Source organism: Vicugna pacos, chromosome 24 (assembly GCF_048564905.1).
Source record: "Vicugna pacos chromosome 24, VicPac4, whole genome shotgun sequence".
In the NCBI taxonomy this organism is placed as follows: Eukaryota; Metazoa; Chordata; class Mammalia; order Artiodactyla; family Camelidae; genus Vicugna; species Vicugna pacos.
The window spans coordinates 1944576-1962221 of record NC_133010.1 but is presented as its reverse complement, the minus strand read 5'-3'; the positions used below and the strand labels follow the sequence as shown (position 1 = coordinate 1962221).

At 40.7% G+C, this 17646-nt stretch overlaps 2 protein-coding genes across 10 annotated transcripts in view; one reads left to right on the top strand and one right to left on the bottom strand.

Annotated features, from left to right (window-relative positions):
* The window catches only part of LOC116279247 (uncharacterized), a 233477-nt gene that overhangs the window by 24208 nt on the left and 191623 nt on the right, over positions 1 to 17646 (bottom strand). The window contains exon 8 of one of the 6 annotated variants that reach the window (XR_012063777.1): positions 15947 to 16054. The exons of 4 other annotated variants lie outside the window; for them this stretch is intronic. The gene's annotated coding sequence lies outside the window, so the exon portion shown is untranslated. Of the gene's footprint in view, positions 1 to 8915; positions 8956 to 15946; positions 16055 to 17646 lie in introns of those variants that run through there. One more of the 6 variants, XR_012063778.1, reaches the window with a different exon arrangement.
* Positions 1 to 17646, top strand: part of LOC116276827 (UDP-GalNAc:beta-1,3-N-acetylgalactosaminyltransferase 2-like) — a 66494-nt gene that overhangs the window by 39129 nt on the left and 9719 nt on the right. Inside the window, exon 7 of one of the 4 annotated variants that reach the window (XM_072948929.1) lies at positions 10818 to 11240. The exons of 2 other annotated variants lie outside the window; for them this stretch is intronic. In XM_072948929.1, the coding sequence (XP_072805030.1) occupies positions 10818 to 10892 (75 nt within the window). In that variant the 3' untranslated portion in view covers positions 10893 to 11240. Of the gene's footprint in view, positions 1 to 65; positions 6274 to 10817; positions 11241 to 17646 lie in introns of those variants that run through there. One more of the 4 variants, XM_072948930.1, reaches the window with a different exon arrangement.

Genomic DNA, 17646 nt, shown 5'->3' with positions numbered 1-17646 from the left:
TGAATTTGAACTCACGGGCATTTTCAATCTCCAAGAAATCAAAGGTGGCAATAATTTTTTTACAGGCCTTCCTCAAAAAAGAACAATCTCCAATATAAACAACCACCTAAAAGAATTTTAAAAAGAATAACAAGCAAAACCTAAAGTCAGCAGAAGGAAAGAAATAATAAAGATCAGGGAGGCAACAAATAAAATAGAGATTAAAAAAACAGTAGAAAAAAATCAATCAAACCAAGAGCTGGTTTTCTGGAAGAATAAAATTGACAAACCTCTAGCCAGGCTCACCAAGAAAATAGAGGACACAAATGAAGTAAGAAATGAAAATGGAGAGATTACAACCAACATCACAGAAATACAAAAATATCATAAGAGAATACTATAAACAATTATACGGCAATAAACTGGATGACTTAGAAGAAACTGGCATGTTTCTAGAAACATACAGTCCACCAAAACTGAATCAAGAAAAAATAGATCACTTGAACAGATCACTCACTGGAAGCGAAACAGAATCAGCAATAGAAAGCCTCCCTGAAAACAAAAGTCCAGGACCAGATGGTTTCACTGGGGAGTTCAATCAAACAGACAAAGAAGAGCTCATACCAGTTCTTCTCAAACTGCTTCAAAAGACAGAAGAGGATGGAATATTCCCAAATTCATTCTATGAAGCCACCATCACCCTGACACCAAAGTCAAAGACAGTACCAAAAAAGAAAGCTATAGGCCAATATCACTGATGAACATAGATGCAAAAATCCTCAAACAAAATATTAGCAAACAGAATCCAACAACACAGAAAAAAGATCATACACCATGATCAAGCTGGGTTCATCCCAGGAACACAAGGATGGTTCAACATATGCAAATCAATTAATGTAATACACCACATCAACAAAAGGACAAAAATCACATGACCATCTCAATAGATGCAGAAAAATCATTTGATAAAATTCAACACCCATTTATGATAAAAACTCTAATCAAAGTGGGTATACAGGGAACATATCAACAAAATAAAAGCTATTTATGACAAACCTACAGCCACATTATACTCAACAGTGAAAAGCTGAAAACTTTCCCACTAAAATCTGGAACAAGACAAGGATGCCCGCTCTCACCACTTCTATTTCAATAGACTATTGGAAGTCTTAACCATAACAATTAGACAAGATGAAGAAATAAAAGGGGTCCAGACTGGAAAAGAAGAGGTAAAATTGTCATTATATGCAGATGACATGATACTATATACAGAAAACCCTAAAGGCTCCACACAAAAACTACTAGAGCTAATAAAAGAATTCAGCAAGGTAGCAGGATACAAGATTAACATATAGAAATCAATAGCATTTCTTTACACTAACAATGAGATATTAGAAAAGGAAAGTAAAGAAACAATCCCCAAACTTCAAGTTATAAGATGAATCAATTCTGGGAATGTAATGTATAGCATGATGACTATAGTTAACAACACTGTATTATATACTTGAAAGTTGGTAAGGGAGTAAATCTTAAAAGTTCTCACCACACACCAAATTGTACCTATGTGTGGCAATGAATCTGTTAACTAACTTTACTGTGGTAATAATTTCATAATAATACGTATGTCAAATCATCATGTTGTACACCACGTTATATGTCAATCATACCTCAATAAAGCTGAAAAAACACTTGAAAAAAAAAAGAAACAATCCCTTTTAAAACTGAATCCAAAAAAATAAAATACTTAGGAATAAATCTGATCAAGAAAGTGAAAGACGTGTATGTGGAGAACTACAAAATATTGATTAAGGAAATTAAAGATGACTTAAAGAAATTGAAAGATATCCCATATTCTTGTATTGGAAGAACTAATATTGTTACAATGGCCATACTACCGAAAGCAATCTACAGATTTAATGTGATCCCTACCAAATTACCCAGGACATTTTTCACAAAACTAGAATAATCTCGAATTTTATATGGAATCACAAAAGACCAAGAATTGCCAAAGCATTACTGAAGAAAAAGAATGAATCTGGAGGAATAACCCTCCCCAACTTCAGACAATACTACAAAGCTACAGTAATCAAAACAGCATGGTATTGGTACAAAAACAAACATATGGATCAATGGAACAAAACAGAGAGCCCAGAAATAAACCCACAAACTTTTGGTCAATTAATCTTTGACAAAGAAGGCAAGGACATAACAATGGAGTAGAGAGTCTCTTCAGCAAATGGTGTTGGGAAAACTGGACAGCTGCATGTAAAATAAATCAATGAAGTTGGAATACTCCCTCACGCCATACACAAAAATAAATTCAAAATGGCTTAAAAACATTTAACACAAGACAGTATAAACCGCTTAAAGAAAACATAGGCAAAACATTATCTGACATAAATCTTAGCAATGTTCTCCTAGGGCAGTCTACCCAGGCAACAGAAATAGAAGCAAAAATAAAGGCGACCCAATTAAACTTACAAGCTTTTGCACAGCAAAAAGAAACCATAAACACAACAAAAAGACAACCTACTCAATGGGAGAAAATATTTGCAAAAGATCAGACTGACAAGGGCTTAATTTCCAGAATATATAAACAGCTCATACAATTTAGTAAGAAAAAAAACAAATAACCCAAACCAAAAATGGGCACAACACCTAAAGAAGCAATTTTAGAGTGAAGACATACAAATGGCCAATAGGCACATGAAAAAATGCTCAATATCATTATTATCAGAGAAATGCAAATCAAAACTACCATGAGACATCACCTCACACCAGTCAGAATGGCCATCATTCAAAAATCGACAAACAATAAATGCTGGAGAGGGTGTGGAGAAAAGGGAACCCTCCTACAATGCTGGTGGGGATGTAAACTGATGCAGCCATTATGCAAAACAGTACGTAGAGTCCTCAAACAACTAAAAATAGGCTTATCATATGATCCAGCAATCCAACTTCTGGGTATATATCCAAAGGGAACTCTAATGTGAAAAGATACACGTACCTCAATGTTCATAGTAGCACTATATACAATAGCTGAGATAGAAGCAACCTAAATGTCCATCAACAGATGACTGGACAAAGATGTTGTGGTATATTTATACAATGGAATACTACTCTGCTGTTAAAAAGAACAAAATAATGCCACTTGCAGCAACATGGATGGACCTGGAGAATGTCATTCTAAGTGAAGTAAGCCAGAAAGAGAAAGAAAAATACCCACATGTGAAATCTAAAAAAAAGACAAATGAGCTTACAAAACAGACACAGACTCACAGACATAGAAAACAAACTTATGGTTACCAAGGCAGGAAGAGGAAGGGAAGGGATAAATTGGGAGTTTGAGATTTTCAGATATTAACTACCATATATAAACAACAAGTTTATACTGTACAGCACAGGGAACTATATTCAATATCTAATAGTAACTTGTGAAAAATATGAAAATGAATATATATATGTTCATGTATGACTGAAGTATTATGTTGTACATGAGAAACTGACACAACATTGTAAACTGACCATACTTCAATAAAAATATCAACACAAAAAGATGACCCGACTGAAAAATGAACACAGGATTAACATAGACATTTCTCCAAAGATGTACAAATGGAGTAGTAAGCACTTCTAAAGATACTCAATATCACTAATCATCAGGGAAATACAAATCAAAACCACCATGAGGGGGAGGATATGGCTCAGTGGTAGAGCACGTGCTAAGCATGCACAAGGTCCAGGGATCAATCCCCAGTATCTCCATTAAAAAGAAAAAAGAAACCACAGTGAGATACAACTTCACACTTAATAGGATGGCTATGATCAAAACAATGGACAGCAACAAGTGTTGGTGAGAGTGTGGAGAAAATGGAACCCTCATACATCACTGGTGGGGATGTAACATGGTGTTGCCCCTGTGGAAAACAGTTTGGCAGTCCCAAAACTCAAACAAAAAGCTAAACATAGAATTACTATATGATTCAACAAGTCTATATGTAGGTATAAAAACAAAAGCACTGAAAAAGGGACTGAAACAGATACTTGTATGCCAATGTTTAGTGAAGCATTATTCACAACAGCCAAAGGTAGAAATAACCTAAATGTCCATCAACTGATGAATAAACAAAGTGCGATATACATAGGATGGAACAGCATTCAGCCATAAAAAGGAATGGAACTCTGACACAGGCCACATGGGTGAACCTTGAAGACATGATGCTAAATGAAATACGGCATCCCAAAAGTACAAACGCTACTGGATTCTACCTATTTGAGGTGCGTAGTCACTATTTAACCACACAATTAAAAATGGTTAAGATGGTACGCTTTACATTATGTATATTCTACCACAATTAAATATTTTTAAATGTTAAAATGGTTGGAGGGGAAGGAGAGATGAATAGGTGGAACACAGAGCATTTTTAGGGCAGTGAACTTCCTCTGTATGATACATGTCATAAATTTGCCCAAATCTGTAGGACACACAACACCAAGTGTGAACTCTAATGGATCCACTCATTCCTCAGTAGACGCCAAGGTTGCTTCCACATCTTGGCTACTGTAAATAATGCTACAGTGAACATGGGGGTACATTTTTTTTTTTGATTTAGTGTTTTGTTTTCTCTGGGTAAATACCCAGTAGTGGAACTGCTGGATCATCTGGTAGTTCTAGTTTTAATTTTTTGATTTACATACTTGTTCCCGTGGTGGTTGCACCAATTTACACTCCCATCAACAGTGCACAGGGTTCCATTTTCTCCACAACCTCACCAGCATTTGTTATCTCCTGTCTTTTTGATACTAGCCACTCTTTAACAGGTGTGAGGTGACATCTATCTCATTGTGGTTTTAATTTGCATTTCCCTGATGATTAGTGATGTTGAGCATCTTTTCATGTACCTCTTGGCCATCTGTATGTCTACTTTGAAAAAAATATCTGTTAAGCTCCTCTGCCCAATTTTTAATTGTTTGTTTTCTGCTGTTGAGTTGTATGAATTCTTCATAGTTTGGATATTAACCCCTTGCCAGATACATGATTTGCAAATATTTTCTCCCATTCAGTAGGTTGCCTTTTCATTTTGTTGATGGTTTCCTTTCCTGTGCAGAAGCTTTTAGTTTAATGTAGTCTCGTTTGTTTATTTTTGTTTTTGTTGCTTTTGCTTTTGGTGTCATCTAATGTAAACTATGGACTTTGAGTGGTAATGATGTTATCAGTTGAGGTTCATCAGCTGCAACAAACATACCACTCTGGTGGGGGATGCTGTAATGGGGGAGGTTATACACGTGTGGAGGCAGGAGTTACATGGGAAACCTCTGCACCTTCCATTCAATTTTGCTATGAACCTAAAACTATCCTAAAAAGTAAAGTCTGTTTCAAAAAGGTTAAAATGATGTGTAATCTATAAAAATATTGAATCACTATAAAGTTGTACATTTGAAACTAATATGTGGTAAGTCAGCTATACTTCAGTAAAGAAAAAAGAAAGGTTAAAATGGTAAAATTTTTGCTACATGTATTCTACAATTCTTAAATTTTAATGGAAAATTGGTTAAAATGGCAAATTTTATGTTTTATACATAACAACAATTTTACAGCTGGAAAAAGAAAGCAGCACCTACTATGTGTGCTTCTGTGCTAAACACTGGGTCTGCAACACAGCACCCCTCTCAGGATGGAGCTCACTGCCTGCAGTGAGCACAGACGTTAAACACAATTCCACACACACAAAAGAAGGCAACATAAAAGAAATTTCAACAAATAAATAATTGACAGGGGTGATCTTCAAGAAAGAAAATTATCCCAGATGGAGGCCTACGGATACAGAGGAGAGTAAAGGGCAACAAAATGGTAAATATATAGTAAATCTAAGTTAATATTGGGGGGAGGTATATAGCTCAGCAATGGAGTGCATGCTTAGCATGCATGGGGTCCTGGGTGCAATCCCCAGTACCTCCTCTAATGAGTAAGTAAACCTAATCATCCCCCGACCAAATAAAAAAAGAAAAGAAATTAATATTGACAATATAAAGTAATAGTAGTATCAGCTCTTCAGATTTAAAATACATAGATTAAAATATCTAGCATATGAATTAGGAAGCAGGTAAGTGGAATTAATGTTCAAGTGTTCTAAGATCTTTGCATGAGTACAGGAAGAGTTACTAATTTTTTATTGGACTTTTGTAAGTCAAAGATGCATGTTTTAGTCTCTAGGGTAACCACTAAGTAATAAAAAATATATTAACTACCAAATTAATAGAGAAGAAATATTTTAAACCAGTCAACCCAATGAAGGGAAAGAAAAGCATAAAGATAAAAAGTATAAGATAGCAGACATAAACCCAAATTTTCAACAATTAAATAAAAGAAAAATAGACTAAGTGTCCTAATTAAAAGAGTGTAAAAAAACAGACTTACTATATGATCCAGCAGTCCCACTCCCGGGCATATATCCAGAGGGAACTTAAATTTGAAAAGACATGTACACCCCAATGTTCACAGCAGCACTATTTACAATAGCCAAGACATGGAAGCAACCTAAATGTCGATCGACAGATGAGTGGATAAAGAAACTGTGGTACATTTATACAATGGAATACTACCCAGCCATAAAAAATAATAAAATAATGCCATTTGCAGCAACATGGATGGGCCTGGAGATTGTCATCCTAAATTAAGCAAGTCACAAATATTAAGAAAAATACCATATGACATCACTTATATGTGGAATCTAAACAAACAAAAAAACACAAACTTATTTATGAAACAAGTGGACTCAAAGACATACAAAACAGACTCATGGTTACTGAGGGGAAATGGGGTGGGAAGGGATAAACTGAGAGTTCGAGATTTGCAAATACTAACTACTGTATATAAAATAAACAAGTTCATACTGTGTAGGACAGGGATCTATATTCAGTATCTTGTAACTTATGGTGAAAAAGAACATGAAAACGAATATATGTTCATGTATGACTGAAGCATTGTGCTGTACACTAGAAATTGACACAACATTGTCAAGTGACTATACTTCAATAAAAAACATATATATACACAAAAAAGTAGAAAAACTGTGGCTGGGATTTTGATGGGGATTGCCACTGAATCTGTAGATTGCTTTGGGCAGCATTGGCATTTTAACAATATTAACTTTCAAATCCATGAACATAGGATATCTATTTGTGTCTGATTTCTTTAAGCAATGTTTTAGTTTTCACCGTACAAGTCTTTTACCTTCTTGGTTAATTCCTAAGTATTTTGGTGTGGTATAAACATACAACGGGATATTATTCAGCCTTAAAAAGGAAGGAAATGCTGACATGCTACAGCACAAATGAACCTTGAGGATATGATGCGAAGTGAGATAATCCAGTCCCAAAAAGACAAGTCCTGTGTGAGTCCATCAACATGAGGTCCTTAGAGGAGTCAGATTCACGGAGACAGAGAACGGTGGCTGCCAGGGGCTGGGGGAGGGAAGAGTGGGACACTGCTGTTTAATGACTATGAAGTTTCAGTTCGGGCAGCTAAAAAGGGTTGTGGAGATGATGATGATGATGATGGCAGCACAACAATATGATTGTACCTAATGCCACTGAGCTGTACGCTTAAAAATGTAAATTTTATGTTATGTGTATTTTACCACAATCAGAAATAAATAAAAATTTAAAAAGTGAAATTACAGAGCAGGTTCTCACACAGTGGAACTCAGCTGGAAGTCAGTAACAAAACATTCATTAGAAAATCCTATGTTTAGAAATTAAGCAGCACTGCATCAAAAAAGAAAGCACAGTGTAAATTAGAAAATATTTTGAACAGAATGATGATGAAAACACTACACGTCAAAAGTTGAGAGATGCAGCTAAAAGCTCAATTCTGAGAGAAATTCATAGACTTAAAAGTGTCACGTTCGATGGAAGCAGCTCAGACTGGACGACGAGGGAAGGCTGAGGGGAGCGGCGCAGGGAGAGACACGGGGCGGGGGGGGGGCGGGAGGAGGGGCCCCAGGGAGGGGGGAACGCCGGCCGGCGGGGGCGCGGGCCCGCAGCCGTGAGACCGCGCCACCCGCTCCGGGACCCTCACAGCGCCCCGCGCAGCTGCAGCAGCGGGCCCTGCCCGGAGGCCGGCAGGCGTGCGGGAGGGGTGTCCGCAGAGGTCCGCCCACGTGCAGAAAGCGGCTGAACTTCACCCGCTTCCCCAGAGAACCTGCTGAACAAGCACAGAGAAGCAGGGTCGCCATTTTAAAGCCGAAAACTGAAGCCCAGAGAACACGTGTGACTTACTGCAGGGAGAACTGCTTCCCCCTCCAGTCTCACAGCACTCCCGACACCAGGCTAAGTGACGTGCAGTTTAACCCCATTCGGACACCCACTGCCGGGGGTCAGCGCAGACCCACGGGTGAGGGGCTCAGCCCCGCAGGGCGGCCCCCACCGCCAGTCCCAGCGTGTCACCTGGGCTGCTCACCGCCGGCCTGCAAACCTGGTCCCCGTTCCGTCCTCAGGTTGGAGAACTCTCCGGGACGGCTCCCAGAACTCAGGGAAACCCGCCGACCGGTCTGTCATGAAGGGTGTAATAAAGGACTCAGAGGAACAGCGACATCACCAGGGAAGGCAAGAGTCTGTCCTGCGGCGTCAGGGGCGTACCTCCCTCTCGGCGTGTGGCTGCGTTCGCCAATCTGGACGGTCTCCAAACCCTACAGGTTAGGCTTTTCCATGGAGACGTCATCATGGAGGCACGACTGATTATTAACTCCACCCCCAACCCTCTGCCCGCCCCAAAGGACCGGAGTGGGGCTGCAAATTCCAACCGCTTCACAAGGTGTGGTCTTTCTGGTGACCAGCCCCAGGGCCTATAGGGTCTTCAGGGTCGCTCTTCAGGGTCCCCAGCCCCCCAGGCACTATCAGCATTCAAAAAGACTTACCAGTCTGGCGATGCCAAGGGCCTTAGAAGTTCTTGGGTCAGGAACTGGGGTCAAAGATCTAATATTAGAACAAAAGAGGTGCCTAGCATGGCTACACTTAGGAAATTAAATGGGTTTTAGGAGCTCCGTGTCAGGACCCTAAGACAGAGCCCATCACATATTTATGTCACACTTGCCAAAACAACAGACGAAAAGAACCAGACCCGTGCTAGCACACACACAAATGTATGTCCTAATATACTTTTTATCAAAGGTCTTTACATAAGAAATACAGATAATATTATTAATCGTAAAATCTACCAGAATGATTTGAGGTGATGGACATTACCTAGAACCCACAAACAAGGCCACTCCACATTACAGAGAAGTCACCTCTCCAGCTGCCAGGTGGGAAGGGCACAGCCAGCACCCCGCGGTGTTAGCAGCAACCCTCCTGAGGACCGCCTGCTGTCTGGCGAGCGGCTACCCAGGAGCCAGCCCATTAAAGATGGGCGCGTGTAGCAAGTACAGCAGTGCTCCGAGCACATCTGGGGAAGCAGACAGGAGTGGGGGCCGGGCAGGCCTCCCTCACCAGTCACCCCAGCAGTGTAAGGTCCAGGCTTCCGCCTTCTACCTGCCAGGGCGATAAGACCCTGGGTGGCCTCAGCCTAGCAAATTCTAAGGCATGCTTCTGAAGGAGATACTAGAATACAGGTTTACTAATTTACAATGATAAAACTGTCACACAAACCTAAACATTCTGGCCAACGAGTACTCCATTCTCTTCCTGGACATCAATACACATGAAAAACCAACTGTAAACAGACCCAACTTCACTGAAATCCCAAGAACTAAAAATAGTGAATCCAACAATCCAGCAGTTACACTCCTTGGTATTTATCTACATGAGTTGAAGACTTTTGTCTACACAGAAGCCTGCACATGGATGTTTACAGAAGCTTTATTCATAACTGACAAAACTTGGACGCATGGACAAATATTTCATCCGGACAATGGAATGTTATTTAGCATTTAAAAGAAATGAACTATCAAGATATGGAGGAAACTTAAATGCATGTTACTAAGTGAAACAAGGCAATGTGAAAAGGCTACCTAGAGTAGCATTCCAACGATATGACTTTCTGGAAAAGACAAAACTGTGCAGACAGTAAAAGGATCAATGGTTACCAGGGCTTAGGGGGGAGAGAGGAACAAACAGGCAGAGCACAGGAGATCTGTAGGCCAGTGAAACTATTCTGTGTCGTATTATAATAGTGGACACATGTCATTGCACATCTGCCAAAACCTACAGAATGTACAACCTCAGGAGTGAACTCTAATGTAAATGATGGACTTTGGATGATGATGTATCAATGTAGGTCCATCAGTTGTAAAACATGTACCACTCTGGTCCTGGGTGTCCACAGTGGGGGAGGCTGCACTACTGGGGGGATGGGGAGAATCTAGGAATCTCTGTACTTTCTGCTTAATTTTGCTGTGAACCTAAAATTGCTCTAAGAAATAGTCTATTTGAAAAAAAAATTATGATTCCATACACATGATCAATATATTCTACTCCTATACACAGACTAACACAAAAAGCCACACCATAATCAGAAGACTGCTTGGTGAGCATGAAATGCAAACTAGAGGAGTTCTGTAAGTGGAATAATTAATGTTATTTGGCAAAAATACGTAAACCTGTCTATCTCACGAGGTCAGTAATCTTAACAATGGGATAGGAATTATTTCAAGTCCCCTGGCTTCACTCCTGGGTCTATCTCCTCACCAGGACTGCACCCAGGATACAATTCCTCCGTCTTTCCACTCAGGTGTGTAAGATGGGTGCTGCCAACATCTGCCTTGGTGGTTCTTTTGCTCCTTGACTTCCTGGGCTGACCAACTCCTGAGATAACTAACACTTTGTTTTTATTTTTAAAGACTTTAAAAACTACACTCAAGTCATCTGAAGAAATTCAGAAAGAATCTTCTGTCTCCATTAAGCGATGCTGCTAATTTGATTAACTCCGAATTTACAAAATGACTCAGCACTAGCTTGGAGCCTCCAAATACCGTCCATGGCTCAGAACTGAAACACAGTCAAAGTGTCAATACTCCAGTAGCTGGAATCATTTTACTACAAAGTTAGTCTGAAAAACCTTGGAGTCTTTGAAATTATGAAGTAGGCTGTTTTTAGCACTACCCTAGGGAGTCCTGACTTCGGAATATTCCAGTGCCTCCTGGAGGCAGTCTCTTACTTCTGGAATCTGTAACTTGAGAATGTCCTTAAAAGATCTGCAATAACTTACAATTTAAAAAAAAAATTCTGGGGAAAGAAAACCAGGCACTGAAAGATCAAAAGCCATTAACAGAGAAAAAAAAAAAAAAGGAGGGGGGGAGGGTGAGGATGGATAAGAAACATTAAGAGAACAGAAGAGACTAACTGAAAAACTAGCAGTGAAGTATAAAACAGAGCTTTGAGCTTCCCTGCAGCAAGGAAAAAAGATCAATTCTCTTGACCGTAGTAGAACCATCTCAGTTTTCCCCTGTCCCTCAGCTAACAGTAATTTGTTACAAGAGTGTTTAAGGGGCATCAAACAAGGTAGTGAAGAACACATCCCACTTACAGTATCTTTATAATACATTCACCAGGGTTTCAGAAGTGACTGTGTCTTAACTCAAGCCTCAGCCGAAGCTCAGGATAGAAAGCTTAGTTTTGTAAAGACAGTTATACAAAGGGCTCAGGTGATTTTTATTTCGCTTTCTGATGATTTCTTATCCACTGGTACATTGGTGCCACCTAAGGAATAAAAACTTAACCATTCTCAAAATGGGGCATCAGAATTACCTAGGGAGCATGTGAAAAATGATGAGTTCGGACCATAACTGCAACCTACTGCATTTAGAATCTCTGGGTATACAACCTGAAAATTCATATATTTAAAATCACTCAGTCTATTTATTGGAGGTACTGGGGATTGAACCCAGGACCTTGCGCATGCTAAGCACACACTCTACCACTGAGCTACACCCCCACCCCCCGAGAATTCATACCTTTAACAAGCACCCCAGGTGCACCACATCACTTTCCTTCCTCAACATGTTACCTCAGCTTCCTTCCATAGTCAGATGTCAGCAATTCCAAGCTGAAGTAACTTACAATAAACTGAAGAACATTGATTCTATTTGGCTATTCCTAGTTACAAGGCACATGGTTGATAAGGATAATAGTTTAATCTGACAATTAAAGACCACATTTTCTAGCCTTGAGGGCCATAATTACAGATTTTTATATTTATTACAGATTTTTAGGCCGATGACAATGAAGAATCAGGCTCTAACAAAAATCGATATATTATGACGATTTCCCTATAGATGGAAATTAAGTGTCCTAAGAAAGGAGTACTTTTTTTTTTTCTAATTCATGGTAATAACACCATAACAGCAAAAACAATTGTCTCTAACATTTGAAAGGTCTTCCTGCCTGTCAGGCACAGTTCTCAGTGCTTTATATATTTATTTGTTTATTTATACACACACACACACACACACATAAATTCATCAGATCCTCGTAACAACCCTTGAAGTAGAACATTTCAGCGTAATTATGAGCTGCACAAATCACCACTAACAGGAGCAAGAATTCTCTCTCAGGAAGCAACCCCACATCTGTTCAAAGCCTCAAACAAGTACACACCTGAGTACCAAATTTCCTGCATCCATAAAATATGGAAGAGATGACATGGGGCCTAAAACACACTTGAAGTTAGAGATTACCAAAAGCTTGTTTCTTCTATAATAAAATCTGCTACAAAATTTAAGTAGGGTTACATCCCAGGAGTAAGCAAGTTATGAAATGCATCCTGAAATAATTAAATGCATTATGCAATTAATTACATTATTTACAGGTTTTCATCAGAATACTATCATGTGTCTGTCAAAAACAGGACTTTGATTTTGACGTGATGCTTAAATGTTCTTCTAGACAACAATAAGTTCAGCTGTTTCTTCCACCTACTCCCAGAACATGAAAACTTTTTATGTCATGACATTTAAGCACACATACTCCTTTCTATCTGCTATGGCAGGAGGACAAAAGCACGATTTAGCTGAAAACTGTACCAAAATGCTCAAAAAAGAGCACGTTGTACATACTTAATGCAGATTTTATTATACAGATAATTTGTGCAGACTCTGATACTCCATGGTATTATTTCAACAAAGGCTATGAAAAAAGGAACATTAAAAACTTTGGAATAACAGCAACAAAACAACACTAATAAAATACAATCAGTAAATGTTATTTTTTAAATACCTTGGGCAACAGAAATCAGCTCATCAATGAAGTCAATGGCCTACAGTGGTGTCAAAATCCTATAAAAGTCTTAAAATGTTAAACAACCTTCCTCTTTGGGGGAAAAAGAGTGCAACAGTGGTAAAGCTTAGATATACATTTTCTTTATATGAGATACCAAGAAACTCATATCTAACATTAATCAAGGAAAAAGCTAGTGTAGAATTCTAATGACATTAACAGCAGATTAAAAAACGTATAATTTTGAAGGACTATATCATTACCCATATCAAAGAAGGGACCTATTCCACATTGGGACTAATCTTTAAGGACAATAAACCAAGAGGTTAATAAACAGTTTTTCAAAAATCTGGTTTCTTTATTGGTTTAAAAGAACTCTATTCACCAATTTGACAGTATGAATCAAAATTTAAGTTTAAAATATATATACTATTTTGTAAGAAAATGTATTTAATTTTTTACAGAAGCATAGTGAGGTATTCAGGGATGAAATGCCACTATATATGTATCATTTAACTTAAAATGCTTAAGCAAAGAATAAAAAAATGAAGCAAATATGGCAAAACACTAACAACATAACACATATACAGAGGTGCTATTTGTATTAGTCTATTCTTCTGTACATCTGAAACTTTTTATAGTAAGGACCAAAAAAAAAAGATATACACACCCTCCTTAAATACATTCTACTTCTAGGAATTAACCCTACAAATATAGCTCTGGCCACTTAATGACCTAGAAATAATGACCAACCCAGCAGCAATGAGCACCTTAGAGCTCAGACTGAGGCCTCAAATACTCTCTGCCGCTTTAAAAGGAAAAAATAAATCAGGCTCTTGGAGAAATGGCTGATCGTGGTGTGGGGCAAAAAATGTATAAGATGAACCTGCACATTTGATGGTTTCCTTAACCTATAAGGAATAAGGAAGGTATCAAAAAAACTACTGGGGGTGGGGCATAGCGCGTGCTCAGCACGCACAAGGCCCTGGGTTCAATCCTCAGTACCTCCACTTAAAAAATAAATGAATAAACTTAATTACCTCCAACTACCCCCCCCCCAAAAAAAAGAAAACTAAAGGAAAAAAAAGAGTCAAAAATTAAAAAAAACCTACTGGGTTACACCAAAAGTACCATGGGGCCAACGTGAAAGGGCTCCTGCACGCCAGAGATGGGACAACTTGAGCGTCGGTAAGAAGAGCAGCAATGGACGGAAACACATCAAATTTTCTTAAACCCACGAGTTAATAAAGATTCTTTTTAAGGTCACTCGTCTCCTAGTGAATCAACTCATGATGATGAAGACTGGTAAAAGAAAAGAATCAAACATTTACCCTGCCTTTCAGTCACCCAATTATTTTGGAAAGCAAGTAATTAACACGGGGAAGTTTTCCATGATATAATCTGCGCAGCTACACGTCTCCTCCGCCAGAAGTATGATGATACAAGAAAGTTATCAGAATGTCACCACTTGACAAGCCCGAATGAGAGAATGGATGTAAGCCATCCACATCAGCAGCTGCTACCACAGCAGAAAGAGACACAACCAGACAGCATGTGCTTCCTGAGAAATTTCACCAGACCAGCAACACAACTTTTTCAACAAATAAGTTGTAAGGAAAGAAAAAACAAACAAAATAATACACATGTATTGTAAATGAATGGCTGAGTCACTTTGCTGTACACCTGAAACACTGTAAATCAACTACACTTTAATAAAAACATTAAAAAAAAAATCTTGAGCAGGGTTAATCAAGAGAACACCAAAGCAATGAGTGAAGAAACAGCCACACCCGAAACAGCCGTTTTCATCTTGAGCCCTTCCTGGCTACATTTTCACATGTTCATGCATTATTTTAATAAACATTAAAAAAAAAAAAAAAAGACGACACCACAGCAAGGCTCCAGGAACGTCCCAGAAGTTCCCCTCCCCACCCCCGCCCCACCGCGCAGCACACCCTGGCCCGCGCGGCCATGGCTTGGTGGGCCTTGGGGCGTCCAGGAGACGCTTTCTTGGGCTGCAGTGGATTCGCAGAGTTTCGCAGTTTAACAGGCGGCCGGCTCGGTGGCCCCCGCCCCCAGCATCAGGACCACCCGGAGCTGCGCAGAGGGCCGAGTCCGGGCCCTGAGGGGCGGTCAGGGAGCTCTCTACTCACCTAAGGGAGGGGGCGCGGTCGGGTGTTCACACCCGGGTGAAGGGAGGGGTCAAGGGGCCGACTGGAGGTCAGGTGGCAGTGAGGAGCTAGAGGAACAAGGGCCCCCAGACCCCCATCCGGGGCTACCTGCCACCACCCTGCACCGAGCGTGGTCCAAAGGCTCCGAGGGGTCTTCCCGGTCTTCCTTACTGTGCCCGGTTCCCCCTGCGCAGCCCGGTCCGCCCGGCCGCCTCCTCCCCACCTGCCCGCACTGGAGCTGGGCTCTCCACGGAAGAGAAGGCCAAGCCGTCTCCACCTCCCAGCTGCGGACAACTCACAGATTTCCCTCAGCCTGTTTCACCGGCCAGCAGAACAAAACCAGTTCCCCCCAGGAAAGGGACCTGGCTGGGCAGGCGGGGAGCCCTCAGTTGGGTGGTTGCTCTCACTCCAAGGGCCTGGGTGCCTCCTGCTTCTTTCCCTAAACTACGGAGCCACCATTTGTCAAATGTTGGGGTTCTGTGACTTTAGCAGGTGATGGACCAGAGCAAAGGAGTGAAGCTCTTTTATGCAAAGTTACTGTTCCCCCAAATGACAGCCAGGGCAGGGCCCCCCAGAGATCTGACCTGGAGTCTTCGTATATCGGTGGGAGCCATGGCCTTGGACTTCCAGGGACTCGATGCTAACACGGTTCACACAGGCTTGCTGGCAGGCCCCTCAGGGCAGGGAGAGTTCTAGGGAGGAACCCAGGCAGATCCGGCAGAGGGGCTTCAGCAAACAGCCCCGCCTACTCTCGAGATTTAGCCCAGAAACCTCGAAAGAGTTCCGAGCCCTGTGACCACCTGTTGAGTGTTGGGAATCTGTGCTGGTAGGTCTGCCCTGTGCAGCCCTAAAGCAGATAAAACGCAGGGCCCAGGAATCGCCTGCACAACAGCACACAATCCCCGCTGCCCAGGTCACTCAACCTCTGTACTGACACCTCCCTGAGCACTGTTAGCCCCTCGTAGCTCAGAATATGTCCTTACTTTGTGGTTCTTCTGCATTTTACTCCGCACAGGGGTTAAGGGTCAGAGCACCTGGGGTTAAAGCCCACCTTATAAACTCCTAATTAGGTGATATCAGGTCTACTTAACCTTTCTGTGCCTCAGTTCCCTCATCCAGAAAACAGGGATTATGCTGTCTACTCCACTGGATGTGAGATCGTTCAGTCATTCAACAAACATACTGAGCACCTACTAGGCACTTGTAGAGCTAGGTGCCACCATTCCCGGTGCTCAGCGTACACCAGGAACTGGCCTAAGTGTTTTTAATCCTTTAACTCATTTAGTTGTCACAACAGCCCTATAACAACATGCAGTGAAGTAACCACAGGAGTAATTACTAAATATGTTCAATTTCTCTGCATCTTCATACCAATCCCAGTCAGATGATCTCTAAAAGAAATCCAAAAGTAGCACCAATTGAGGTCGAGTAATGGAGAGAATGCCCCAGTGATATAAGCAATAAAGACACACAGTAGTTTTCTCTTTGCAGAATTATAATTTTCAGGGAAAAAACATTGCCTGATAACACATATATAAACAAAGCATACAACTCCCAGGCAATTTAATAAATGAAAATAATATATACCACTTCATATCTGCTGAACTACCATTAAATAGCTTCCATTTAAATTACTGTATTTGTGATGTGCCACTGCAATCTGCTTTTAGGAATTGGGACATATTCCCCTCACCTGCTGGGAGTCCTGGCTTTGGCAGATAGCATTCAGCTGTGGGCCTTCATTTAGAATTGCCTCTACTGAAAAAGGCACCCTTGGCCAAGGGCACGCCTCCCTCCTAGGGTAACCAGAACCCAATGACAGATCATCACAGAGGTCCCAATGCCCAGCTCCCCACCTCAACGAGGAAAGACTGAAGGCCATCCCAGCTTCAGAGTCCCCCACATGGGGTCACTGAAACCTTTGTGGAGACAACTTCACAGTCCAGCTTGTACCCCCCACCCAGCCCAATCCAGCCCCCTCCCCTTCCATTAGCATCAATCCTAAGAGTAGTTCCTAAGAAACTTTTTGAACCCTCCAATTCCTAAATGTGAGTCTCTGTCTCTGTCAGATTCCCCGAGAACTAGGGTATTAGAAATTTTCCAAGAATTGGACATTGAACCGATACTTTGAGACGGCTACTTGGCAATATATACCAAGAATCTTAAAATATTCATTTTCTTAAGAAGCAATGGAAAAGAGAAGGCATAGCCTCTAAAGCACTCATTCAAACCCCAGCTCTGCCAGGGAAGCTTTGAGATCTGAGTCTTGGTCTCTTCATCAGTA